This window comes from Crinia signifera, chromosome 9 (assembly GCF_055691185.1).
Source record: "Crinia signifera chromosome 9, ASM5569118v1, whole genome shotgun sequence".
Taxonomy (NCBI): Eukaryota; Metazoa; Chordata; class Amphibia; order Anura; family Myobatrachidae; genus Crinia; species Crinia signifera.
This window is the reverse complement of record NC_139225.1, coordinates 150,975,287-151,002,404: the sequence shown is the minus strand read 5'-3', so window position 1 is coordinate 151,002,404 and position 27,118 is coordinate 150,975,287. Positions and strand designations below refer to the sequence as shown.

General features: G+C 46.2%; 2 protein-coding genes across 5 annotated transcripts in view; one reads left to right on the top strand and one right to left on the bottom strand.

Moving 5' to 3' along the window:
• Window positions 1-24,443, top strand: part of LOC146036331 (uncharacterized) — a 42,310-nt gene extending 17,867 nt beyond the window's left edge. For 3 of the 4 annotated variants that reach the window (XM_083160280.1, XM_083160279.1, XM_083160278.1), the window contains 8 exons: window positions 7,909-8,019; window positions 11,030-11,134; window positions 11,765-11,817; window positions 13,201-13,319; window positions 20,825-20,880; window positions 20,978-21,088; window positions 22,584-22,677; window positions 23,911-24,443. In XM_083160280.1, coding sequence (XP_083016406.1) covers window positions 7,909-8,019; window positions 11,030-11,134; window positions 11,765-11,817; window positions 13,201-13,319; window positions 20,825-20,880; window positions 20,978-21,088; window positions 22,584-22,675 — 647 coding nt within the window. In that variant the 3' untranslated portion in view covers window positions 22,676-22,677; window positions 23,911-24,443. The remainder of the gene's footprint in view (window positions 1-7,908; window positions 8,020-11,029; window positions 11,135-11,764; window positions 11,818-13,200; window positions 13,320-20,824; window positions 20,881-20,977; window positions 21,089-22,583; window positions 22,678-23,910) is intronic. The other variant, XM_083160281.1, reaches the window with a different exon arrangement.
• The window catches only part of LOC146036335 (uncharacterized), a 62,442-nt gene extending 35,816 nt beyond the window's left edge, over window positions 1-26,626 (bottom strand). Inside the window, exon 1 of the mRNA XM_083160289.1 lies at window positions 26,466-26,626. The gene's annotated coding sequence lies outside the window, so the exon portion shown is untranslated. The remainder of the gene's footprint in view (window positions 1-26,465) is intronic.
• Between the last annotated feature and the right edge of the window lie 492 nt (window positions 26,627-27,118).

Below are 27,118 nucleotides of genomic sequence, written 5' to 3'. Positions count from 1 at the left end.
ACTGCGGCCCTCCAGATGTTGGGAAACTACAAATCCCAGCATGCCTTGCCACAGTTTTGCTATAAGGAAGTGTTAAAACTGTGGCAAGGCATGGCGGGATTTGTAGTTTCACAACATCTGGAGGGCCGCACTTTGAGGACCCATGATGTAGAGAGATAGAGACACACATAGATGAATAGATATGACACATATATACATACATGCTAAGTTATTTACTACATACTGTATTTTGTGGCCTATACACTTTACTCTGCAGAAGACATAACAGTCATATTTTTTCTTCTCAGTCACAACCCACCCATGACTAACCAATGACAAGCAGGTCATGGGCTCCGTCAATAAGAACTTGTCACAATCTGCTCAGTCTATAAGTTCAGTGATGGTTCGTGGCATGGGAGTTATGCAAATGTAAGGAATGCACAGTACACATCCTCAAAATCATAATTCTGTCTAAACCAACCTACAATTCTGTGACGGGCAAAAAAAAAACTGAAGTACAGGGGGTGTTTAGGTAGAGGAGGCTCCTGGGACACTGGCAACTTCTGACTCCATTCCAAGGTAGGCCGGGCCATACTCCATTTATAGCATACATCCTAGAGTTTATAAATAACATTCACCAACAATATAGATTCCACTATTTGATGGGTCATAATCCACGCTTGCAGCAGGTGAATTTAAGCCACAAATGATCCACTCATCCCTTTACTCCAGGATCCAGTTTAACTACAACGGTTATGTGGCAGTCAAAATGGACCTCCAACCCATCCCACAAACCTGTGTAATTCAGAGGTGTCCTGGATGAAAGGTATGCCTTGGACACCCCATCTAACCCGTACCTGTATCTGTAGCTACCCACTTTGGGGTCTATATGATTAGTATGGGCCCAAAATTTGTAATCAACAGTGCTAAAAAACAAATACCAGTACAACTACTTCATGAATTATGCATTATGTCAACATACCGATCTGCGCCGACTCCGGTGCCTGGCACGCCTCCTCCCCCTCTGAATTGGAGGTGTCCGGGGCAACTGTGGCCTCCTCAGCCCCCTCCTCTGCCATCTCCTCGGGCACAACATCCTCCTCCTGCCACTCCTCCTCCACCTCCTCCTCCACCTCCTCCACCTCCTCCTCCTCCACCTCCTCCTCCACCTCCTCCTCCAACTCCTCCTCCACCACCACCACCACCTCCTCCTCCTCCTCCTCCTCCTCCGCCACCAACACCTCCTCCTCCGCCACAAACTCCTCCTCCACCTCCTCCTCCACCATTTGCTCCTGGCCAACTTCCTCCTCCTCCACCCTTGCCGGCACCTCCTCCTCGGGGTGTTGGCCCTCGTCCTGGGCCAGGCCTGCCTCCGCCTGTTCACGGGCCTGTCGGGCTCGGGCTCGTGCTGTGTGGTAGAAAAAAACATCATGGTCAATGTTGGCTCATTGGGGCACATTTATTAATCCAAAACAAGACATACATGGAAGGGTGATAATGATGGCAAACGATGCAGGAAAGTAGCTCCTTACTGTTAATGGACTCCAAAGTGTGTCATTCAAATTATTATGTGATGGTTAGTAATTTGTTCCCACATTACAACCCAGGCATTTATCAATGTGTAACACATATTAGATCGGGCACATTGTATGCATCAGAATCCTCAATGCTATGGCATTACATATAAAAGCCTCATGACTGCATGTTAACCAGGAAGAAGCACACATAACAGTCTATGGACTTTTAAACCCATGGACACCCACTTATCATGAGACACATTTTATTGCTTATATATGCTATGTTGTAAGTGCGAAATTTCATAGCTAAAATACTCACATTCCGCAATTTCGCCCCTTAGTTGTGTCAGCAGCTGGGGCTGGCGCCTGCGGAGGTCGGACCACCGCCTCTCCAGCTGCCCGAGGGACCTACGCACCCGAGTGCGGGCGTAAATCCGGCGCCCTGCCGCAGCGTAAGCCCTCCGCTTTTGGCGGTTGGTTATGAAGGGCCCCGCACGGCCCAGCCTTGTCTCCATGACGGAGACAAGAACTCGCAGCTCCTCATGCGTGAAGGGTTCTGCCCTCCGTGTCTCCGCCATGTTGACAATGGCATCTATCAACCAATCAGGTGGTGGCATTGGTTGATCACAGTTATTTGTGTTAATAACTTTATTGTTCATTTTTACATTAACAGCGTCTCTGCGCCAACACAAATGGTGACAAATTCGCATGCCTTCAAAACCGTAGTGTTGATGTATGGCAATGAACAAATCTGATATATATAAAACACAGTGTGTATGCACTTAGCAAATCCAATGAGCCCGCGCTCCGCCAAGCAACGCGTGCTATAGCTTAGCAACGCATAGCTGTAGTTAGCATTACTTACTCTATGCATATATGTGTATGCGTACATTTATGTGTAAAAGACACATACACACACTTGCAGGTATCCGGAAACCAGCATTATACAGCAGCCCTGCCTGCCTGCCTGCCTGCCTGCCTGCCTGCCTGCCTGCCTGCCTGCCTGGCTGCCTGGCTGCATGCTCCTTGAAATGTTGAAACATGTGCATAAATTCCAACATCATATATATATATATATATATATATGCAAACAAATCATACATCAACACAGGAAATAATCCCCTACACATTATAGAATAAATCAATGTACTCACCAGTCATCAGGGATAGTATCAACTACAATAATGAAGATATAACAAACACATTAGATGCCTTGTCCAAGGTATAATAATTCCCACCTATATTGAAGTTCCCCCAAAACCAAACACATATGCTAAATATCTCCTATTTCTTTGGCATTAGGAGGGCAGGCTGGCTAATGGTCGGTTTGTAACACTGACAACTAACACACTGGACTTATTTGAAGGGCTGATTGTGACTAAAATGGGTGTGTTATGTCAACTCAATAACATGTACCTGAAATATCTTTGCGCCACAGAGTCCCGCAGCTGGTATCCCCTCCGGCATTCAGGGGCGCGGGATGGGCGCATGGGCGGATCTTGCGGCTCAGATGGTACCTCCCACTCCTCAAAGGGTATCTCACGCCGCACAGCAATGTTATGCAAAAATACACACAGGCCCACGATCCTCGACACCATTTCAGGCGCATATTGCAAGTCACCACCAGTGCGGTGGAGCACTCTAAATCGACCTTTTAAAAGGCCAATTGAGCGCTCCACCACTTGCCTGGTGGCAACATGCGCCACATTGAATGCCTCCTGTGGGCCCGGTGCTGGGTAGCTGTACGGCGTAAGTAGCCAGGGCGTACATGGGTAACCGGAGTCACCCAGAACCCACGCATCACGGCCTTCCAGCTCTTGTAGTCTTTGCCATATCCCGGTTTGTCGGATGACATGCGAGTCATGGGCACTTCCGGGAAACTTCGAGTTGAAGGCGAGAATTTCCATGGATGGGCCACATACCACCATCACGTTCAGTGAGTGGAACAATTTGCGGTTCCTATATATCTTCTCACTTCGAGATGGAGGCACAAATGGTACATGGGTGCCATCCACAGCCCCTATCACATTAGGGAAGCCAGCAATTTGTTGGAAGGCGTGCTGGCTTCTGCGCAGGGTCTCGGGGGCAAATGTCATGGCCATGAAGTGCCCCTTGCGCCTGAACATGGCCGACGTCACACGCCTCAGGATTCGGCAGAAGGCCGGCTGAGATATTCCAGCAAGTACTGCCACTACTTGTTGGAACGATCCTGAGGCGCAGAAATGCAACACCGCCAGCAGCTGTGTGTGAGGCGGAATTGCTGTCGTGATCCCGTGTAGAGGTTCCAAATCGCTCTGAATTAGGTTGAGCAGATCCAGAATTACATTTGGGGGTAACCGGTACCTAGTAAGTACCTCATCATCGGGCATAGCAAACAGAGTCACCCGTGTGCGATAGATTCTAGCACGTCCTGGCCTCCTTGGGCGACGAGTGGGGAGAGCCGCAAGTGCCCTTAGCCTCCTCTCCATGTAGCGCAGAATAGCTTCTGCAACCTATAAAGAAATGAACATAAATACTGATGCACCTATGCACATAATGGCCATATCCCACTACAAACTGATTTGTAGCCTTCTATACGTACAATTGATGGCCGCCCCGTGTAATCACGCAGATCCATTTGACTCTATAATGATGACACAATAATATGAACTCAATACACACCGTCCAAAACACACAGATAAAGGTGTCAGCATTTTTTGCCAACTTCATGTACTATGAGACATTTCATCTATTGCTGGGACATGTTGTCCTGCAATAGATGAACCCACACAGGTTTAAGACCTGTGAGTGAAATAGTGAACATGTGACATGTTGCAATAATGATACACACACTTTGCTGGCCCAACAATCTGTAGGCAGTGAGGCAATGGTGCATACCTTCATACACTTACATAGTGAATGGATATCATATCTACAAGGAGCATGGAAGAGCTTACCTTAGACCCTGAGAAGTCCAGATCTGGAGACAACTGATTCTACCAGCAACTCACTATTTATAGGGCTCTCACATGTGTTGTCTATAACAGTAGAGATGAGTATTGCCTGACTTGTGGCGTGGATTCTCTAAGGGAATGGGCTACTTTTAGCTTGCAATCAAACGCCATCATACGCCAGTAGTCATGAATCAAATGTCATGTAATGCTAGCAAATAGCATGTGTATTGTGCAATAGTCCCAGGTGTATCCGAAGATTCTATGCAATGTTATAATTGGTGACCAGTATTTCATTTAGAACTTTCGCCAGGTTTTCCACAATGGAATTTCCGCCACCGTATGCGGCGCGAAAGAACAGCGACGTACGCTCACGCACGGAACGCAGCTGCCGCTGATGTCCGCCAAACAGGATACTCAAACAGTATAAAAAGGGGTATTACAGGGTGACAATGTTGTTGCTAACATGTCTGGCTCCCAACCAGAGTTAGACCCAGAGCTCCAGCAACTTTTTGCCCAGCTGGACTCCAGCACCACCTATGTGCCACTGCACATGCAGGCAGTGGGTAATGAGGAGGCTGCTGGCCCTTCTACAGCAGGCCAAGCTGCACATGACCATTCGACAGCAGAGCAACCAACACCTGGCCCTTCTGCAGCAGCCCAACCTGCAGCTGGCTCATCTGCACCATCAGCAGATTTGTTTGGAACACAACAGGGGACTTCACAAGGTAGTACCATGGCCAGCACTTCAAGTGCAGCGACTGGTGCCAGGGGGCGTGGCCAGGGACGTAGCAAGGGGCGAGCCAGTGCAACAGCCGAACCACCAAAAAAAAACAAGGCATATGAAGCACAGGAGCTGGCCATCCTGGTTCCCCGAGCACGTGATTGGATAGAGTGCCCATCCGAGAAGCTGACACACACACGCCGATGGAAGATTTGGGAACAGATAACGGCAGAGATTAATGCAGTTGCGCCACAAGTTCGTGAGACGGACCATGTGAAGAAGAGGCAAGTTGTTTTGTCATACATGTGCCCAGTAATAGCCAAGTAATGATTTAATGGATGCTTATATGCATTTTGCAAATGGCACATGAGGTTGTTACGATACACATACATTATTGCCATGTTATTTCCTTGAGAGTCAGAGTAGGGTGATTGTGAATGTGTATTGTAACGGTTGATATCATAGTTGCATGTAATATTATATATGGGACATTAATCACATGTTGTAAGATGTAGCACATAGCAATGGCTGCAACAGCTAACATTGGGAGTGACATGTATTAATATGTCAACTTACATTGCAGGTGGCAGGACTTCAAAACCAACCTGAAGAGGAAGATGACCAAGCGGTGGGACCACAGCCAGACATCTGGGGCCGGCCCCATGCCATCAGGGCTAGAGCTCACCCCCCTGGAGGAGATGGCGGAGAGCTGTATCTCAGTTGAGGAGATCAGGGGGGTGAGCACGATGGATAGCGAGGCCCCAGCTGAAGTGTTTGCGTCTTTTCTGGAAGGTAAATATTGGTCATGCCATAAACTTGTGCAAGTAATTATCGTAGAATGTCTCCTAATTGTGTTTATCTTTTCCCACAGACACCCCACCGCTTGGTGAGGACTCTGCTCAGGAGGTGGAGGAGTCCGTGCCACCTGGCCCCAGAGGTAGGCCTGTGCAGCAGCAGGCATCGGGCCAAGCCGATTTGGCCGCCTTGGCCCAGGTGCTTGTGGACATCAACCAGCAGGGAGATTTGGCATCAGAACGGATGCGTAGGACCGAGGAGATCCTGGCGAGCTTGGTCAGCACCCAGCAGTCCATCGCTGGGAGCATGCAGGCCATGGCTGAGTCACATCAGGCCATGGCTGCAAGTGCTCAGGTGCTGGCCGAGCAAGCCACCCGCCAAAATGATCTCCTCCTCCACCATAATGAGCTTATGGTGGAGCTGGTTACCAGCAACAGGGTCCTAATGTCATCCGTTTCTGGTGCATTACCAGCGGAAACACTCCCTGCTGGCAGGAGGGGTAGACCAGCCAACCCCTCCACATCATCTGCTCCACCTGCCCCAGCATCTGGGCGTCCCCGAAGAGCTGCTGCACAGGCCAAGGAGCCTACCAAGGCCAAACGTGGTCGGAAATGAACTTGTGGCCGCATTAATCTCTACCGTTATGTGTTCCCAAATCTTCCATTGTGCTGTGTGTGTCAGCTTCTTGTGTCCAATCACGTGCTGAGGGGAACCAGATGAGCCCTTGCTTCATATGTCCTTTGTGGTTCCCCTGTTGCCCTCTTGTGCCTGGCATTACTGTCAGCTGTACTTGAAGTGATGGCCATGGTACTATCTGGTGAAGTCCCCGGTTGTGTTCCAAATGAGTCTGCTGATGGTGCATATGAGCCAGCTGCAGGTTGGCCTGCTGCAGAAGGGCCAGGTGTAGGGTGCCCTGCTGTCGAATGGTCAGGTGCAGCTTGCCCTGCTGTCGAAGGGCCAGCAGCCTCCTCATTTCCCACTGGCTACATGTGCAGTGGCACATAGGAGGTGCTGGAGTCCATCTGTGTGCTATTATATTTTTGTTTTATTATTATTTATTTTGCTGCATTCCTGGCATGTTGTTTATAGTTGTGATGTTTAATTTTATGGTCATTGCATGACAGTGGCATTGACTGTGACATGAATATAAATAAATGTGTTTACTTTACCCAAAATGTGTGGTTTCATGAGTACATGTCGAATACACATGTGTATTGCTAGTATTAATATTCTGTCATGTCAATTGTTAGCAGTTTTTAAGTGTCTGAGAAGTACAGCATATGTGGCTGATGAGTAAGGTTTCCTTGAAGCAGCAATGGTTTCAATTAAAGCACTGACAAGCGTCCTATTAGTGAGTAATGAGTAAAGGAGTAGATTGTATTGGGTTCAGGTGTTAATGGTTGTAGTCATTAGGCGTACGTTCGCCTACCGCATGAACGAGTGGTGTCCGCAAAGCAATAGTACACTTGTGGACACCGCACATTTCAGCCCTTTTTGCTCGCGTGCATTCGGAGTGGTTTCCGAATGTACGCCCCCCAACATAAGTGTACTCCCCCGTGTCCGCCCATGTTTCCGCCCCGTTTTGCCCACTTTGAAACTACGCCCATGTGTCATTCCGCATGACGCCCATAATACGCCCCTATTTCCCGACTGATTGCGGTGACCAGTTTTGGACGGGCTTTGTCCGAACTGGTACCGAGTCAAGGCGTGGCACATGCGCGTTGCGTTCTCTACGCATGCGCAGACGCCGTAAAGACGCAATCCGTAAGAACGCGGTAAAGTCCGCATCAATCAGAATAAGGGCCAATGTCGTGTTTCATTTTGTCATCAAGACTGAAGTGTGCAGAACACGTTTTGCAATCTGTTCACCTTCCAAACCAAATCTGTGTAGACTTTCGTGCGTCAGTGAACAATGTCGTCATTGCTGCCTCCTGTGTCTCTCCTCTGTCTCCTGTCATCTCAGACCCCATTACCAGCATAACGATGAATCTGTACTACGTGGGTGATGACTGCGTGGCGTTCTCAGCCTCCCCCAAACCAGAATCTAATTACACCGGATTCCTTTCCATTTATTGTAAGTGTACTCATTATTACCACTTACTTACATAGCTCATACTGTACATACTTAGGGTTACCACCTTTGTGTTGAGCGATTCCCGGACAGTGACCCGCCCCTTGACACACCCACAGCCCACCCATTGAACCGCCCCCAGCCCCGCCCCTTGACCCGCCTTATGGGTGTGTTTTTTTACATTTGCTTCAAATCTATTCTTGATTTCGCACACGGTAATGCCACATACACGTTACGTCACACACTGTAATGCCCATTACATGTCATGCCACACACTGATGCCCATTACACCTTATGCCATGAGTGGACAATTAAAAAAAAAATAGGGACAAAATGGACAGTGCGCGCCGAAGGCGCACACCAAAAATTTACACCATAATGCCTATTACACGTCACACATCCATATTATACCACATGCCATAGTGCCTATTACAAGTTATGCCAGGGCTCAACAATTTTTCTTAAAAAGAAGGACAACAGTGACAGTGCGCAGCAGAGGCCATAATGCCCATTACGAGTTATGCCAGGGCTCAACAAATTTTTTAAACTAAGGAGAACAGGGACAGTGCGCGCCGTAGGCGCGCGCCAAAAATTTACACCATAATGCCTGTCACACACCCATTGCATATTATACCACATGCCCTAATACCCATTACATGTTATGCGACACACCGTAATGTCCAATTCATATTATGCAACACACTATAATACCCATTACACGTTACACCTAACACTGTAATTCCCATTACACATTATGCCACACACTGTAATGTCCATTACATATAATACCACATGCCGTATTGCCTATTACACATTATGCCACATAAGTGCTGCTTACCTACATGCTTGCTGCTGCGGGTTTCATGCTCTATGCCAGGGGTTTTATGCTCTATCAGTCAGGGCAGCAGGAGCAGAAGAGTGGGTCGATGTTGAGGGCAGGAGGGGACCCTAGGGCCTGCTAGGGCAGGGGGGCAGCCACAGGCAGCCCACACAGGGCTGGAGACAGCACTGGCCTGCAATACACAGTGGTGGGGCTGGGATGGGCAGTGGAGGGTGCCTCGGTAGTCTGTCGACAGACACTGACTGGGACTTGGGTCTCTGGGACAGCTGGTGTGGTGTCAGTGTCACTCAGTCTGGACAACATGTAAAGCAGTAAAGCAGCAGGGGGGCAACTTAGGGCTCCTCAGATAGCCAGTACAAGTCTGCCACACAGCAGCAGCCATGGGGGGGGGGGGGGGGGATTTCACTTACTGTTACTGATGGTAGGCAGCGTTGGCACACTAGAATGGCTGGACATGCACTCAGCCTGTCACAGCTGAGCTTGCCCCGGCATTGAATATAATATACCCCAAAATATATGTATAATATTATAAAAATCTTCTTCACTGACACACTAGTAGTACTGTACTACTAACCTTTAGTTTGGCTTTCAAATTATTCAGAAGCTTCAAGCTTGCGTGAGCTTGAGAGTGACTGATAAATATACTTTATAGCTGCTGTCTGTGCCTGGCCTGCCTGTGCTGGGGCTGGCTGCGCCTGGGACTCGGAGGTTGGCTGGGGGCCAGGCTGGACGGCTGGGCTAGTGCCGAAATTGAACTAAACTGCGCCATGCCGATACAAAAACTCACCGCGCCATCCAGGCAGGCACTGACTCACACATGTCATGTCAGGTGGTCACATGTGTCAGCAGCGCGCCGCAGGAGGATCCGGTGGACTGGACATACGAGTGACTGTCTGTGTCCTCCCTCCTCCTCCAATCCAGCGCCGCAGCGGAGTGACTGTGTCACTCAGCGTCACACAATATTCAGACACTGAAGGAGGAGCAGGAGAAGCAGGACGGTCCGACGTGTGTGTCACCGCAACCACCCCCCCCCCCCTCACGTGGTATGTAAATGTCTGTAATAACTCATGTTGGCTCAGTTACAGTCAGTCACTCAGTAATAGCGGTGCCGTGCCGACGGACGGCCGGGCGGGGGGGATCAATTCCCGGACAGTGTATAGTCCGGGGCAGCCACCCTTCCGGACTCCGGACGCCGGTCTCAATTACCGGACTGTCCGGAGTAATCCCGGACGGGTGGTAACCCTATTACTGTATCACTCCGCACTTTACAGAATAGTCACGCTAGGCTCTTCCCAAGTGGTGCTATCGATATATGTGCCTGATTCAGTAAGGATCAGCCCCCAGCACCGGGGACCGAAGGTGCGGCCCCTGTCCCAGTGCTGCTTACACTCTATATTCCCTATTACATGTATACACACACATTCAGGGCCGGTGCAAGGCACCGGAGCGCCCCAGGCGAGTCGGGGTGGGGGCGCCCCGGTGCCGGGGGTAGGGGGGGTGGTACCTGTGGAAAAAACTTGCGGCCCCGGCCTCCCTGCAGTGCTGGGGCAGTCAGGGGTGTCCGTGCCGTAGGGGTACCTGCGGCGCCATCATGTGTATAAAGCTGGCGGCGGCCGGCGGGGTCCCTGTAGTGAATAGAAAATAACTAGTGCTTCCCGCGCCGCCGCGCACAAAGCGCTAGTTATTTTCTATTCACTACAGGGACCCCGCCGGCCGCAGCCAGCTTTACACACATGACGGCGCCGCAGGTACCCCTACGGCACGGACACCCCTGACCGCCCCAGCACTGCAGGGACGCCGGGGTCCGCAAGTTTTTTACACAGTTCGCTGGGGGTGAGGGGCAAACTGCCGCCCTCCAGGTGCCGGCGCCCTAGGCAAATGCCTAGAGCTGCCTAGTGGTGGCGCCGGCCCTGCACACATTACAGAGAGCGTACCAGTCACATCAGTCCCTGCCCCAGTGCTGCTTACACTCTATATTCCCTATCACATGTACACACATTACAGAGAGCGTATCAGTCACATCAGCCCCTGTCCCAGTGGTGCCTTACTCTCTATATTCCCTATCACATGTACACACATTACAGAGAGCGTATCAGTCACATCTGCCCCTGTCACTGTGGTTAGGTCGGTACCTTGAAGATCTATATATTCCCTCTAATGTACGTTTTGTAGGTGGATCAGAAACTGTCTCCCGTGCGGATCTCCAGAGGTTTATACACCACGCTACGTGTCAGAAATTCCCGTACATCATCATCAGAGAGGATTCTGCAAAGCTAGGTATATACATATGCAAATTACACAGCCTTGCGAGTCCACCAGACACCGCCCGCTGTCCGCAATGCTGTCTGCCCCCCTCCCTTGCACACCGCAATCCACTACAAATCCCAGCACGACTGTAAGTGGATGATTTGCATAATCAGCCATTCGCAGCCAGGGAGAACTTATTCGATGGAGGTGTCTCTGATCTGCGTGCGCACTGTGCGAGGACGGGGCGGGCAGCTGACAGCCGGTGATGTCAGCTGCCCGTGCCACTGGGCAATTACCATGGGAACGCCCATTAAACGCTAGGCATTCCCATGGGTGATTCTCCCAGATTTTTCTTATCACACCAGTTTATGCAAGAATATAATTGCATTATCGCCCTATACTAGGTGATGATGACCCCACTTTTTCTTTATGCAGAGATCCTGGACCCTGTGTGTGTGTGTGGGGGGGGGGGGGGGGGGGGGGAGGCACACTAGCTGAAGTCTCTCCTGGTGCTGGCCACTGTGGGCACTGCTATGTAATTTGGGGCAGAACACAATAGTCAGCACCTATGGGGAGAGTGTGCTGGTAGGTGTGGGCTAGGGAAGTAGGGGGGGGGGGGGTGCATTAATTGACCATAATCCTCTCAATGTGTCTCCACAGCTTTCTCCTGTGCAAGTGTCGCTCCCCCTGTGAAACGCGTGACTGCAGAAGAGGTGAGGAAGAAGCTGCAATGCACTGTGAGCTTCAGCTGATATTAGGAAAAGGATTCTATCATTTTATTTTCTGTGCACAACAAGCTTCCTCTGTCTTACAGAGCACTGGCTTCTGCCATAGGGCAGCTGGTGAAGGTGCCCATAGCAACCACTCAGTTGGGGGTATTATTAAATCTTGGCCACTTTCCGTATAAGGCGGATTCAGACAAAACAAAAAAAACTTTAAAACAAGTCAGATCTGTTTTGTCGAAAACTCTCAACAGGCGGAACATTGAGTTAGACCTATCGAGTATTCTGTCAAGCGGAACGAAAAAAGCCTGGGATTCCGACTGTTGGGACGTTCCGACAGTCAGAATCCAAGATTGTCTAGTTCTCATTTTATTATTAAACATTTAGGAATGGAGGAGGACAGTAAGGGTGGAGGCAGAGAGTAAGGTTGGAGGCGGACAGTAAGGGTGGAGGCGGACAGTAAGGGTGGAGGCGGGCAGTAAGGGTGGAGGAGGACAGTAAAGGTGGAGGCAGGCAGTAAGGGTGGAGGAGGACAGTAAGGGTGGAGGCGGACAGTAAGGATGGAGGCGGACAGTAAGGGTAGAGGCGGACAGTAAGGGTAGAGGCGGACAGTAAGGGTGGAGGCGGGCAGTAAGGGTGGAGGCGGACAGTAAGGGTGGAGGCGAACAGTAAGGGTGGAGGCGGGCAGTAAGGGTGGAGGCGGGCAGTAAGGGTGGAGGAGGACAGTAAGGATGGAGGCGGACAGTAAGGTTGGAGGTGGACAGTAAGGATGGAGGCGGGCAGTAATGGTGGAGGCGGGCAGTAAGGGTGGAGGCGGACAGTAAGGGTGGAGGCGAACAGTAAGGGTGGAGGCGGGCAGTAAGGGTGGAGGCGGGCAGTAAGGGTGGAGGCGGGCAGTAAGGGTGGAGGAGGACAGTAAGGATGGAGGCGGACAGTAAGGTTGGAGGTGGACAGTAAGGATGGAGGCGGGCAGTAATGGTGGAGGAGGACAGTAAGGGTGGAGGCGGACAGTAAGGGTAGACACGGACAATAAGAGTGGAGGCGGGCAGTAAGGGTGGAGGCGGACAGTAAGGGTGGAGGAAGACAATAAGGGTGGAGGAAGAAAATAAGGGTGGAGGCGGGCAGTAAGGATGGAGGCGGACAGTAAGGGTGGAGGAATACAATAAGGGTGGAGGAAGACAATAAGGGTGGAGGCGGGCAGTAAGGATGGAGACGGACAGTAAGGGTGGAGGCGGACAGTAAGGATGAAGGCGGACAGTAAGGATGGAGCCGGACAGTAAGGATGGAGGCGGAAAGTAAATCAGGGAAGACCATTTATCAGTCATCCCCTTACTGTAGGAATTCACAGGGTTTCCTCTCTCTTTCTGTCTCCAGTTGGCTGGTCGCTGGCACTATGTCGCATCTGCCTCTACATTTCCTGACCCTGAGGAATCAGGACAGTGGGTGCAATTTGAGGTTCAAGATGGAGAATTGAAACTGTCAGACTCATTCAGGTGATAGATTAAATCTGAAGGTTCAATGACTTGGGTTAGATAGGCCGGCAGCTAGTCTCAGCAGCAGACTATACAGAGAGACAAGAGTAGTGGTCCACATACAGGCCAAGGAACAAGACATCATCCACATGGTGCTGGGTAATGCACTTAGTACTGCTGTGTATGCTGATCTGAAGTTATTGTATCTAGTGTGTGCTCTACCTACATGTATACCAGATAGTGATACAATGACCATTATATATCAATAGGATGTTTGAAGGATTACACAGTTGGCCTGATTCTGGTTGGCTCATTAGGCAGTATACATTGGCTCAAGACAAGAATTTATACATAGCTTTGTTCAGGCGCTGATTGGTTCAAAATCTGGTAATTCTCTCCTCAAATATGTAGTGATGATACCATGAAAAGAAAATTATTTTCAAGATAGTGAAGTACGTTCAACAACACTTTAATACATAAAACAGCTGGTAGATCCCACTTGAATCCCCAGTGTGTACACTACATAAACAAATTTTATAGACAAAGTTTCAAAGGGTATTCCCTGACAACAGCAAAATTTGCTAAAATATCCAGGTGTGTGTATAGGAGGGTAAGATAACAATTACCGGATGGGGAAGAACTGGTATCAGCAGTTCTTATGCGCATAAGTGAAATTGTCCCGGGGCAAGTCACTCTCAGTAATCCTCCACCTTCCGGCACTGCGGCTCCAGGTGCTCCCGTCCACACAGCTGGCAAAATGACCAACGCGTTTCGACTGTAGGGTCAGTCTTTATCAAGGTCCACAATGTTGAAGTCAGTCTCCTTCTACCGTCGCGGGGTTTATATACGCTGGAAAATCACTTGTTAGCGATTCCAGGTGTGTAATCTCGCCGGACTACATTTCCCAGAGTTCCCGTTACCGGAAGTGTCTCTGTTCCACTCGCGGAACGTCACTTCCGGTCGCGATGTAATTTTGTCTCTGTTCAGACTACATTACCCATGTCTCCTTTCCATAGAGGTGTGGCCACACGCCATATCATCACGCTGGCCGTCCTCATATGTCAGTTGTCATGGCGATTGTATACATTTCGTACTTCCAATTGTTTTGTACGATGTCATAACTGTGAGGTATGAAAAAAGGGGATTATTATCGCTGAATGTTATATCCTGCATTTAGCATCCATTATTTGCTTTATAATTTAAAAATAATGACGGAGTCATTTAAAGTGCAAATGCCGAATGTAAACATATCACATAATTTACATGATAATATATTCAGATATGGGAATACACTCAAATATATAAAACGAATACATAAAAAATTGATACATACACAATACATGAAAATACATAAAAAAGGGCTAAAATTAGGGAAAGTGCATTAAAACCTATAAAACCTATAAAAACCACTTTATTTCATAATCTGAGTTCAATCCCTTGGGTATTAGGGTCCCTATTTCATATATCAATTTCATCTCGGTTTTAGCCAACTGGGTGGTTAGGTCCCTCTGTCTCCAGTGGCCCTTTACCCATCTTGGATGTAGCAGACCATCTCAGACCACAGAATTTTGAAATTTTTGTTATATCATTTTGGTGACATTTTTTGAAATGGCTGGATAGTGCATGAGTATCCAGCCCCTTTTTAATGTTACGCACATGCTCACTGAGCCGGACCGTTAGTGGTCTAGAGGTCCGGCCAATGTACCAGAATCCACATTGACATTGGATCCCATACACAACATTTTTCGTATTGCATGTAATAAAATCTAAAATTTTAAAAGAATGTCCATTAATCTCAATTTCATTTAATTTTTTAGATGATCCAGGGATATTTCTACAGCCTACACATGACCCACACCTAAAAAAAACCTTTGATTTTATGGTGGTCATGTTCTTGGTGGGTGGAAGGGCACTGTGTACTAATTTTGATCTTAAATTGGGAGCTCTACGGTATATTACTTTAGGTTTCTCCGGTAGTAGTTCCCCTATTATGGGGTCCTTGCGTACAATATTCCAATGCTTTCGTAGGGTATGCTCCACTTGTTTGTATTGGCTGCTGAAAGCTGTAATAAAAGCAAACTGAAATTTATTGTCTGTTGTGGTTTTTTCTTTAGGTCTTAATAGAGTTTCCTGAGGAATCAGGGTTACTTCTTGTTTATTTTTCTCTACTTGCACTTTATTATAATTAGAAGATAAAAATTTGTGTTGCATATTCTCCGCCTGTTGTAGGAATATAGAATTTTCAGAACAATTCCTCCTAATCCTCCTGAATTGCCCTCCTGGAATGGATCTCAACCAGTCAGGGTGATGGCAACTGGCTGCGGGGATAAAACACCCAGAGTCCGTTGGTTTGGTATAATTTTTTGTCTGGATAGCACCCTCTGAGATATATACTGTTACATCCAGGAAGTGTACTTCCATATTGCTACTTTCAAGAGTAAGTTCAATATTTAAAAGGTTATTATTTCAAAATGAATAAAATTCCCTTAAAACCGACTCGTCTCCTTTCCATATAAAAAACACATCATCAATGTATCTACGCCATGACACCAGGTTCGCTCCGAATGGGTTATTTGACCAAATATTATCGAGTTCCCATTGACCCATGAAAATATTGGCATAACTCGGAGCGAAACTGGTGCCCATGGCGGTACCTTTGTGTTGTAGATAAAATGTGTCTTCATACATAAAATAATTGTTATGAAGGATGAATTTGACACCTTCTATGAGGAACTCTTGTAATCCTGTGGATAAGTCACTTTGTTTTAAAAAATTAAAAGTAGCGTTTATTCCTTCATTGTGTTCTATAATAGTATATAACGAACGGACATCTGCGGTTACTAAAAACATGTCTGGGGTCCAATCGATGCTTTTTAAATACAGAATAAAATCTTTTGCATCCTTAAGATGAGAGATGTTTTTGACAACTAATGGTTGCAGGTAATAATCAATAAAAGCAGAAAGATTCGCCGTCACTGAGTCCACCCCAGCGACTATAGGTCGACCGGGTGGGTTCTCACTGTTTTTGTGGACTTTCGGTAAGATATAAATTACCGGTGTGACTGGTTCTTTGTTGATGAGAAATGTGGCTTCTTTTTCTGTAATAACCCCCTTTTCTTGAATTTTTTTTACTAGTTCCGTAAGGTCACTTAGTATTTTTTCTGTGGGGTCCTTTCTAAGTTGGCGAAAGGTATTAGAGTCGTCTAGTTGATGTTTAATTTCCTTTTCATACATCTCTTTCGACATAATTACCACCCCCCCGCCTTTATCGGCGGGTTTAATAATAATTTCTTTATTCTCCTGCAGGGTTTTTAGAGCTTTTCTTTCTTTAAAAGTCAAGTTCTTATTGGGGATTTTTTTATCAATTTTTTCCAAATCCTCAATCACTAACTTCATAAAGGTTTCAATGTAGTTGCCTCTAACGTGGGTAGGGTTGAAGATTGATTTGGGTTTAAAACCAAATGAGGTATCAGTGTCTTCCACTACCACTTCTTCCTCTTTCATCAAAAAGATTTTTTTTAAACTTAATTTTCTTATGTATTTATTGACATCAATGAAGATGTTAAATTTATTTAAAGGGGCTGATGGGGCATATTTTAGCCCTTTTTCCAACAAGGATCTTTCTTCTTCTAGTAGTATGTGTTTACTTAGATTAAAGATTTTAATCTTACCCCCTTCTTTGATATTATCCCCTGTCACTGAATCGGTATCATTGGTAACAACTTTTTTTCTGATATTTCGTTTTTTTGTGAATTCTTTTCAATGCTTTTCTTTTTAATTTTCTTTTCTTTTTTTTTTTTTTTTTTGTCTCCTGTCCGACAACCTCTTTTTGTTATCTTAGATGGTATGGGCGTCTCTTGTGAAAAGGGGTTTCTGTGTTTTGATTTAATGGATCAAATCTATTCTTTATTGTTATGGGTGAATTATCACGTTCTACTCTCTGGTATTCCCTATTTCTTCCTCGCTCCCCTCTATCTTGATTTCTCATATCCTGTCTCTGTTCCCATCTTTTCTCCTGAGGGTAGTATCGATTATATTGATGCGTCTCCTGAGTGTACTGTCGATTTCCCGATAAGGACGGTTGATTTTATTCTCATACTGTCTAGGGTCATTATAGTTTGAAGCCCTCCGTGACCTATCTCTAGAATGATTCAGGTGGGTATCACTATAGTGTTGTCTCCGATGGGGGGGGACCCATTTCTTTTTTAGTGTCAAGGGTTCTATATTCAACTCGTCCTCATTATCAACTTCTATATATAGAAGTTCTTATATCTTACCGAAAGTCCACAAAGTCCACAAAAACAGTGAGAACCCACCCGGTCGACCTATAGTCGCTGGGGTGGACTCAGTGACTGCGAATCTTTCTGCTTTTATTGATTATTACCTGCAACCATTAGTTGTCAAAAACATCTCTCATCTTAAGGATACAAAAGATTTTGTTCTGTATTTAAAAAGCATCGATTGGACTCCAGACATGTTTTTAGTAACCGCAGATGTCCGTTCGTTATATACTATTATAGAACTCAATGAAGGAATAAACGCTACTTTTAATTTTTTAAAACAAAGTGACTTATCCACAGGATTACAAGAGTTCCTCATAGAAGGTGTCAAATTCATCCTTCATAACAATTATTTTATGTATGAAGACACATTTTATCTACAACACAAAGGTACCGCCATGGGCACCAGGTTCGCTCCGAGTTATGCCAATATTTTCATGGGTCAATGGGAACTCGATAATATTTGGTCAAATAACCCATTCGGAGCGAACCTGGTGTCATGGCGTAGATACATTGATGATGTGTTTTTTATATGGAAAGGAGACGAGTCGGTTTTAAGGGAATTTTATTCATTTTTAAATAATAACTTTTTAAATATTGAACTTACTTTTGAAAGTAGCAATATGGAAGTACACTTCCTGGATGTAACAGTATATATCTCAGAGGGTGCTATCCAGACAAAAAATTATACCAAACCAACGGACTCTGGGTGTTTTATCCCCGCAGCCAGTTGCCATCACCCTGACTGGTTGAGATCCATTCCAGGAGGGCAATTCAGGAGGATTAGGAGGAATTGTTCTGAAAATTCTATATTCCTACAACAGGTGGAGAATATGCAACACAAATTTTTATCTTCTAATTATAATAAAGTGCAAGTAGAGAAAAATAAACAAGAAGTAACCCTGATTCCTCAGGAAACTCTATTAAGACCTAAAGAAAAAACCACAACAGACAGTAAATTTCAGTTTGCTTTTATTACAGCTTTCAGCAGCCAATACAAACAAGTGGAGCATACCCTACGAAAGCATTGGAATATTGTACGCAAGGACCCCATAATAGGGGAACTACTACCGGAGAAACCTAAAGTAATATACCGTAGAGCTCCCAATTTAAGATCAAAATTTGTACACAGTGCCCTTCCACCCACCAAGAACATGACCACCATAAAATCAAAGGTTTTTTTTAGGTGTGGATCATGTGTAGGCTGTAGAAATATCCCTGGATCATCTCAAAAATTAAATGAAATTGAGATTAATGGACATTCTTTTAAAATTTTAGATTTTATTACATGCAATACGAAAAATGTTGTGTATGGGATCCAATGTCAATGTGGATTCTGGTACATTGGCCGGACCTCTAGATCACTAAAGGTCCGGCTCAGTGAGCATGTGCGTAACATTAAAAAGGGGCTGGATACTCATGCACTATCCAGCCATTTAAAAAAATGTCACCAAAATGATATAACAAAAATTTCAAAATTCTGTGGTCTGAGATGGGTAAAGGGCCACTGGAGACAGAGGGACCTAACCACCCAGTTGGCTAAAACCGAGATGAAATTGATATATGAACTAGGGACCCTAATACCCAAGGGATTGAACTCAGATTATGAAATAAAGTGGTTTTTATAGGTTTTATAGGTTTTAATGCACTTTCCCTAATTTTAGCCCTTTTTTATGTATTTTCATGTATTGTGTATGTATCAATTTTTTATGTATTCGTTTTATATATTTGCGTGTATTCCCATATCTGAATATATTATCATGTAAATTATGTGATATGTTTACATTCGGCATTTGCACTTTAAATGACTCCGTCATTATTTTTAAATTATAAAGCAAATAATGGATGCTAAATGCAGGATATAACATTCAGCGATAATAATCCCCTTTTTTCATACCTCACAGTTATGACATCGTACAAAACAATTGGAAGTACGAAATGTATACAATCGCCATGACAACTGACATATGGGGACGGCCAGTGTGATGATATGGCGTGTGGCCACACCTCTATGGAAAGGAGACATGGGTAATGTAGTCTGAACAGCGACAAAATTACATCGCGACCGGAAGTGACGTTCCGCGAGTGGAACAGAGACACTTCCGGTAACGGGAACTCTGGGAAATGTAGTCCGGCGAGATTACACACCTGGAATCGCTAACAAGTGATTTTCCAGCGTATATAAACCCCGCGACGGTAGAAGGAGACTGACTTCAACATTGTGGACCTTGATAAAGACTGACCCTACAGTCGAAACGCGTTGGTCATTTTGCCAGCTGTGTGGACGGGAGCACCTGGAGCCGCAGTGCCGGAAGGTGGAGGATTACTGAGAGTGACTTGCCCCGAGACAATTTCACTTATGCACATAAGAACTGCTGATACCAGTTCTTCCCCATCCGGTAATTGTGATCTTACCCTCCTATACACACACCTGGATATTTTAGCAAATTTTGCTGTTGTCAGGGAATACCCTGTGAAACTTTGTCTATAAAATTTGTTTATGTAGTGTACACACTGGGGATTCAAGTGGGATCTACCAGCTGTTTTATGTATTAAAGTGTTGTTGAACGTACTTCACTATCTTGAAAATAATTTTCTTTTCATGGTATCATCACTACATATTTGAGGAGAGAATTACCAGATTTTGAACCAATCAGCGCCTGAACAAAGCTATGTATAAATTCTTGTCTTGCACCATTGTTTTGTAAGGGTTAAGGGAATACCCTATATATACTTAGCAAGGAAGGCTGCTGTGCGCACTGGTGGAGGAACACTATCTTTGTCTACTTTAGTATACATTGGCTGCCTAACGAGCACCTTAACGGTGCATTGTTTCTGTAATGTATCATGTTCTATCTGTTAAGGGAACTATGGAGAAAGAGCCCTGAATAAAAGTATTATTATTACTATTATTATCATTATAATACATAAGCTACAAACTGCACCTTCCATTGTATATCCCTTATGCCAGCAAACCTCTGGCCCTCCAGCTGCTGTTGAACTACGCATCCCAGCATGCCCTGCAACTGTTTAGCTTGACCAAATAGCAAAACATGCAGGGCATGCTGGTGTGTGTAGTTCAACAACAGCCGGAGGCAACAGCCGGAGGGCCAAGGTTCTCCATCCCTTCTTTACGTGACAGAGACACACTATGGCACAAGGAGTGATACCAGCATGTATTTCATTGTCTCCCTATTTCACCGACCACTATTGCCTCCTCAGTCTTGCTCCTCTTTTCTTTGTCAGGTTCAGTAACGCCATCCCAGTGACGCTATCTGGAAATACTTTGAGTGTCAACACAGGTATGGTGTCCCCCACGTGTATCAGACCCCCATGTGCTTTACTGGTGCTAATCAGCGACACAGTCACACGCCAGACCTCTGTGTGCTTCCTCCATAGTGATGGCAGAGAAAGTAACAGCCACGTTTTATGAAGTGGGTGAGGAATACTTGTTGGCAAACATCGATGTCCAGCGCTACTGGGGAAAATATAACTCGCTCAACCTATTCTGTAAGTTACATAAAACCTGTTCTTGTGTAGGATAAAGAGCACTGCATCTTGCAGGAGACTTCTTTTTTAATGTGTAATCTCCCACTGCCCTGGGTTGTAAAAGAAAACAAACCCCTGGATTCTTTGAAGTCTTTACTCCTGCTCAACTCTTCCTCCTGGGCAAGGACTGGGATTTGTTGCAGTCGCTGTGACTGCTGTAGTTGCTCAGGAGTCCCTGCTGACAATTCTGAGCCCCTTGTTGGTCCCCTGGCAGTAGAAAGAGCAGCAGCCCACAGAGGCTCATGATCACACAGTGTCTACTTATCTCTGTTATGTGTGCAATGTGCCATAGCATCTCCAGCTGCTGCTGCTAGTATGTAGAATACTAAGCAACGTATTCTCAGTAAACAAATATATAGTTAGGGATGAATTCAAACAAGGTCAAATTGCATTTGGAATTTATTGCATAGGCCTCACATTTATCATGTATATTTTGCAAACAGTTGCAAACAAGAAATCTGTGATTGCAGGCTGTATGACAGAGGCGACGTGGGAACAATGTGGCGGGGCGACGTTGGGAAAAATGTGGCGGGGCCACGTGGGAACAATGTGACGGAGCCACGTGGGAACAATGTGACGGGGCCACGTGGGAACAATGTGACGGGGCCACGTGGGAACAATGTGACGGGGCCACGTGGGAACAATGTGATTGGGCCACGTGGGAACAATGTGATTGGGCCACGTGGGAACAATGTGATTGGGCCACGTGGGAACAATGTGATGGGGCCACGTGGGAACAATGTGACGGGGCCACATGGGAACAATGTGACGGGGCTACGTGGGAACAATGTGACAAGGCCACGTGGGAACACTGTGACGGCCGATCGTATTACACTGATCATTTACTGGATTCACCTCCACTGGAACACGTCTGGCAGTACACTGCAGCCTGCATATAGGAGACCATTGAGGTGCACTAGAACCCTATTCAGTGAGTAAAGATGCCCTCAGTCACTGAGGCAACTTGGTCCGATTTTGGCCGATTGCGACCAAATTGCCTCTCCCTGACATGCAGTCGGGTCAGATGCGCCGTCCGATCACCCATTCTGAGACCTCCCTCCAGGCGGCGAGGCGGGCGGGAAGCAGGGACGCATGTGGTCCATCACAACGGAAGGTCCCGAGGGCTTGCAGGGAACCGTGTGTCCGAACACTGCTGCGAGACGTCGCAGGCAGCGTATGGGCACCTTTAGACCCTATATACTGTACCAGAGAGAGGTCATGTTTTGTGGGTTTCTGCCTGTGGAAACAGAGGGAGGAATTACTGACCCAACAAAGTAAATGAACTCACCTGTGCAGGATTACAGGAATCCACAAAACATGGCCTGCTGGTAGTACTTGAGGATTGGCGATCCCCTGGTATACAATATTTACCTTACAGGCAATGCTTATATATAAAGTCACGGAACATCTATTTATTAATGATTGGTGATTGGATAACTATATTATTCTTTTTTAGCTAAATCTGGAAATGCAGATGCTGCACAGATTGAGAGATTTAAGCAGGTGGCCGAATGTGCCAGCCTCCCCGTATTATATACTAAACAGTAACGGTGAGACACCATATATAAGTACTAACATAGGGGATATTGCCCTAATAACACTCACATGGATTAGGAATCCCCTATTACCATGACGCTTACAGGGGAGGGGGCCCCCTACTACATATTCGCCTACCTGACCCTCTCCATGAGGGAGAAAATGCTCTGTTCCTGGACTTCCCTGGTAATGTATGATTGTCCTCACCTGTGGTGACAACCACTGCCCCCACTGCCAAATCACTTACAAGGGTTGGGAGACCCCTACTGGCACATCACTTACAGAAGTAGATAGCCCCCTACTGCCACAGCACTCACAGGGGGGAGCCACCTTCTGTTACAATCCCTTAGAGGGGTGGGGAGACACCTACTGCCACAACACTTACAGGGGATGAGAGCCCCCATCTGCCACATCACTTACAGCATACCTCACAACATGACCCTCTCCTGGAGGGACACAATGCTCTGCTCCTGCACTTCCCTAGTCATTTACGATTTCCATCACCTGTGTTCAGACACCATTCTTTTTACTTAACATGTTCAAAACAGGTTCTCTGTTTCTGCACTTTCCTCTTAATGTATGATTGCCATCACATGTTTTAAACAGGTTATTTGATAATAAAGGTGCTCCAACACAGGTGATAGTGATCATAAATTAAGAAGGAACTCCAGAAACAGAGCATTGTGTCCCTCCTGAAGAGGGTCATGTTGGGAGGTATGGCGTAACTAACTTGTATAAGCGTCACTACTGTGGGAATTGTGTATAAAAAGTGCTACTGAATAGCATGACGTGTATATGGGGCACTACTGTGGGCTGCTTTATTAGGGGTGCGACTGTGTAACTTGTATAAGGGGCGTGGTGTGTAAGGGGTACTACTTTGTGGCATAACGTGTATAAGGGACACTACTGTGAGACAGCACTCCTTTTTTTGCAAAGCAGGTCGAAGGTGTGGGCTGTACCTTTATGAGTTATGGGAGGGAGGGCAAAAAGCTATAGATTGCAGCAGCCCTGTCTGGGGGGTTTGCTGACCAAATTATTAAGAAGGAAAACAATGCCGTATAATTCACACTATTACAAATGAACCCTCCCTTTTAGCAGAGTTTATATGTTTGGGAAACAGACAGGACCATTACTGGTGCCAGCAGAGTCTCTCTAGAGCTGTGAGGGTTCTGTATTTGGGAGTAACCTTATGATGTGACATAAACAGCAAAACCACTGATGCCCTTTCTGTTTTCTTTCCCTCCCAGGACAGACGAAGTTCCACCGTGCGCCAAAAAATGACATTGTGTGAAATTTGGTGAAACCCTAGAATATCCTCTGGTTATATTTATGATTTATCCATACAGGACAGGTGTAAGAAATCTGCATGTAACCCTAAACAGAGTTGCAGGGTAATGCAGTTGCAAAGGCTACGGAACGGCTAATGTTAGCAAAGTGAATCTGCCGCCTAGGAATGAATGAGGCGCTCACTGACACTATCGCGACTCACTCACAGTTGCACGCAGTCACAGCTTACAAGCAATAATGGAAACATCGACTGCTTGAGTAGACTTATGGCTACGCAGACTGGATGCAGCAGTAGCAACGCAAGCACCATGTTACTTCTAGTAAATGATCCCAGAACGTCAGAAACACACCCCAGAAACGGCCATGACACACCTCCACATTTTTGCCACCAGTCCCTGTCACCTCCCACAAACGGTCACTTCCTGTCAGTCACTCTTCTGCCGTTATACCCTCACTGCGATAGCAAAGGAACACGGAGGCAGATGTATTAAGCCTGGGGAAGAGATAAACTGGAGATAAAGTGAAAGGAGATAAAGCACCAGCCAATCAACTACCAGCTGTCATTTTAAAACACAGTTGATTGGCTGGTGCTTTTTCTCCTTTCACTTTATCTCCACTTTATCTCCAGGTGTGCAGTGCGATCGCAGTGAAATTGCAGTTTGCAGATAACTGCTCAGTTGCGAAAACATCATCCATAACTCGTAATAAGGTTCTAAGTCCTTGATGGCTAACATTGGCACTCCAGCTGTTGTTGAACTACACATCCCAGCACGCTCTGCTTCAGTTTTGCTATTTGGCCATGGTAAATCTGATGCAGAGCATGCTGGGATGTGTAGTTCAACAGCTGTAGTGACAAGGTTAGCCATCAAGGTTCTAAGTCATCAACGTGTTGGTCATAGCACTCGGTCATCTGTGTAACCCGAAGCTTACTCCGGGTTGGCCTCTACCAGGAAGTCTGTGTCATCTCTGCGACACCCCAGTAATGTAAGAGCGGTATGGAGTCCTGCCAGTATGACGGCTGGTTGGGTGTCTATGCCAGTATATAAGGACTAGCAACTGTTTAAGGTGATACCGGACCCTCATTGGCTTTGGTCTACATACTGTCCTGTAATAAATGGAATCCTATGTACTAATAATAAATGCAGATGTTTGTATTGTGCATAATGTCTATTTATTCACATGTGATACTATACATCAGTGACTGCACCCACTGCGCTCACTGTACATCAGTGACTCCACCCACTGCACTCACTGTATATCAGTGACTCCACCCACTGCACTCACTGTACATCCGTGACTCCACCCACTGCACTCACTGTACATCAGTGACTCCACCCACTGCACTCACTGTACATCCGTGACTCCACCCACTGCACTCACTGTACATCAGTGACTCCACCCACTGCACTCACTGTGGATGGCTTCATACATAATGAATGGTATGAGTGGAAGAAGGAACCTATGGAAGTGCTACTGTTTGGTATCTATGCTTTCACAGGTGAGATACCGGCATCGCGGGCGAGGAGGACTTCTCCTGATTGGCTATAAAGCATGCAGAGTTCAAGTTCCAAAAGTGGGCCAATGTGTCTGAAAGGGATGATGCCACAGGTTTCATGTGTGGTGTGATAGATAACAGTGACATGTGATGTAAGTGTTCCCTGAGTACTCACCTCTTCAGGTGGCTTATCAGATTCCAGGACCACCCACATAGACCTTTGTAAACCATTCACATCCCCACTGTACATATCCTCTCTTATTTTCTCTCTCACTTTCCCATCCTCCTGACCCCTGTTCCGGTTGATAGGTCAAAAGTCAAAGTGTTGGCACCAAAAGGTCGATATGCAGTAGGTTGACACCAATGTTCCCTCTAATTTTACGAAGGCTGTGTGCGGTAAAAGATTTTGGCTGTGCAACTTTGGAGGGAAATTAACATTTCTGTGCGTCACTTATATATAACTGGAAAATGACGTTCAGCATTTGTGTTAACTTTACTTCAAAATGATATTAAACATTTAAACATTCAAAACACAGCACACAATGTAGTTAATGGGTGAAGCACACATTAATTGAGTCCACAACTGCAAAAAGGGACCACTGCTGCTTTGTGCGCTCTTTTGTAATGTCTGTGCGCACGCTCGTCGAGTTGTGTGCGCGCGCACGCGCGCACAGCTTAGAGGGAACACACTGGTTGACACTGACAAAAGGTCAACATACATTTAAATATATATATATATATTAATATTAACAAAAGGCTTCATTGTGGTTGTTGTTGAAGAGTAAAATGGGGGAAGTAGTAATAATGTTACTGCATATTATTTAATCTTCCCGTGACTAGGAAAAAGACAGTAGATTGAGGTGATGTACTGTATGGGCACTTTCAGGGTGTGAAGATACGATCCTATGATGGGAATAATCTGCCGATCGTGGAAACAAATCTGTTGTGCAAGTCAGATCGATCGGGGAAACATTTTACCTGGGGGGTAAAAAAAAATCACAGGAGCTGAGAAACAATTACCTGTGATTGCTTATGTATAAATATGGGCATCTTCAGTTCTCCTGTATGATGATCCGCAGTCACTCATCAAACCTGCATTAGTTTACACACGCCTGTTAATGTACGCATACATCTAGTGATTGGCGGCTGTGAGGACCCGGTGGGGGCCGGGAGATGGCATTCTCCAGCATGGCTCTTGTTACCGATCCGCGGCCTCATCTGTACATGCACAGCAGTTGTGCGCACACTGGACGATATAATGAAGGATAAAGGGGGTTATTCAGATCTGTGCGAATCCACATGGCGATCGAATGACTGCGCGTGCCTACTGTTAAAGTCGAATTGCACACACGCCATTTTAGGATGGTATGGCCGCCATTTTGGTTCGCAGAGTTGCGCAAATAAAGTATCCATACCCGAGTCTGTGTGACAAAGTGGACCAGAAGCGCAGCCATACTATTACACATAAATTCATAATACCATACTTACACCAAATAAAATATAGTTAAAGGTTTAGAGCACTACACATAGTTTAGTCAGCATTACATACTTCCGTCTGTATAATGTTTGGTACCGTTACGTTCCGTTTCCCATGCGCAGTATTCCGGTCATTGCGAATAAATCGCAATTCATACGGTCCGATAATTACGGACAAAATCCATATTCCCAAGACT